This window comes from Terrapene carolina, unplaced genomic scaffold (genome assembly GCF_002925995.2).
Source record: "Terrapene carolina triunguis isolate 2854851 unplaced genomic scaffold, T_m_triunguis-2.0 Scaffold31073, whole genome shotgun sequence".
Classification (NCBI taxonomy): domain Eukaryota; kingdom Metazoa; phylum Chordata; order Testudines; family Emydidae; genus Terrapene; species Terrapene triunguis.
This window is the reverse complement of record NW_020695424.1, coordinates 591-1,379: the sequence shown is the minus strand read 5'-3', so window position 1 is coordinate 1,379 and position 789 is coordinate 591. Positions and strand designations below refer to the sequence as shown.

The window sequence follows — 789 nt, the reverse complement described above, 5'->3', positions numbered from 1 at the left end:
CGATAGCAGGGGCTGGAGTTGATGACCCAGGAGGTCCCTTCCAGCCCCGTGTGCCAATCAGAGATGCAAACGGCTCAGCTAACAACTTCTCTCTGTTACTGGTTTTGTATCAGGATCCTTGGCCCAGTTTGTGCTGACTCAGCCGCCCTCAGCATCCGCGTCTCCTGGGCAAACCGTTACGATCTCCTGTGCCAGGAGCAGCGGCAGCATCGGTAGCTACTATGTACAATGGTACCAACAGAAGCCTGGCAGTGCCCCAAAGCTTATTATATACGAGTGGAACAAGAGACCCTCTGGCATCTCCGACCGATTCTCCGGCTCTACAGACACCTCCGCCAATGCTGCCTCCTTAACCATCTCTGGGGTCCAAGCCGACGATGAGGCTGATTATTACTGTGAATCAAATGACGGAGGCTACAATCCCACAGTGCTACAGACCCATGGGGAACTGAGACCAAAACCTGCCACAGCAGCTCACGTTCCACTGCTCTGGTCTCGCTGCGTCTTCCCCCTGCCTGAGGCCCTGCAGCGAAATGAACTGTCTCTCCCCTGTCACGGGTGGTACAGTCCCAAATAAAGGGCAAACTATGAGGTAGCTTCTCTGTGTCTTGTTGGGGGCGGTGGAGGCCTGGGGATGCTGCCGCCCTGTGGAGACAGGCTGTGGGGTGTTGTGCTGGCATGGGACAGACGACTGGGGAAGGCCTGTGCTCTGTAGGGCTCCTTACCTCTGCTGGGGCAACGAGCCACATGTGCTCCCCTCCAGTCCCTGCTGTCTGCCGGCACGTAGGG

The 789-nt window shown here is 57.3% G+C and overlaps 1 gene segment (V, D, J or C); it reads left to right on the top strand.

Annotated features, from left to right (window-relative positions):
• Positions 1–113: 113 nt before the first annotated feature.
• LOC115271495 lies at positions 114–427 on the top strand (the record flags this gene model as incomplete). The annotated part of the segment is given in 1 exon segment: positions 114–427. A coding segment is annotated over 1 exon segment (314 nt), but the record flags the coding sequence as incomplete, so codon positions are not given.
• Between the last annotated feature and the right edge of the window lie 362 nt (positions 428–789).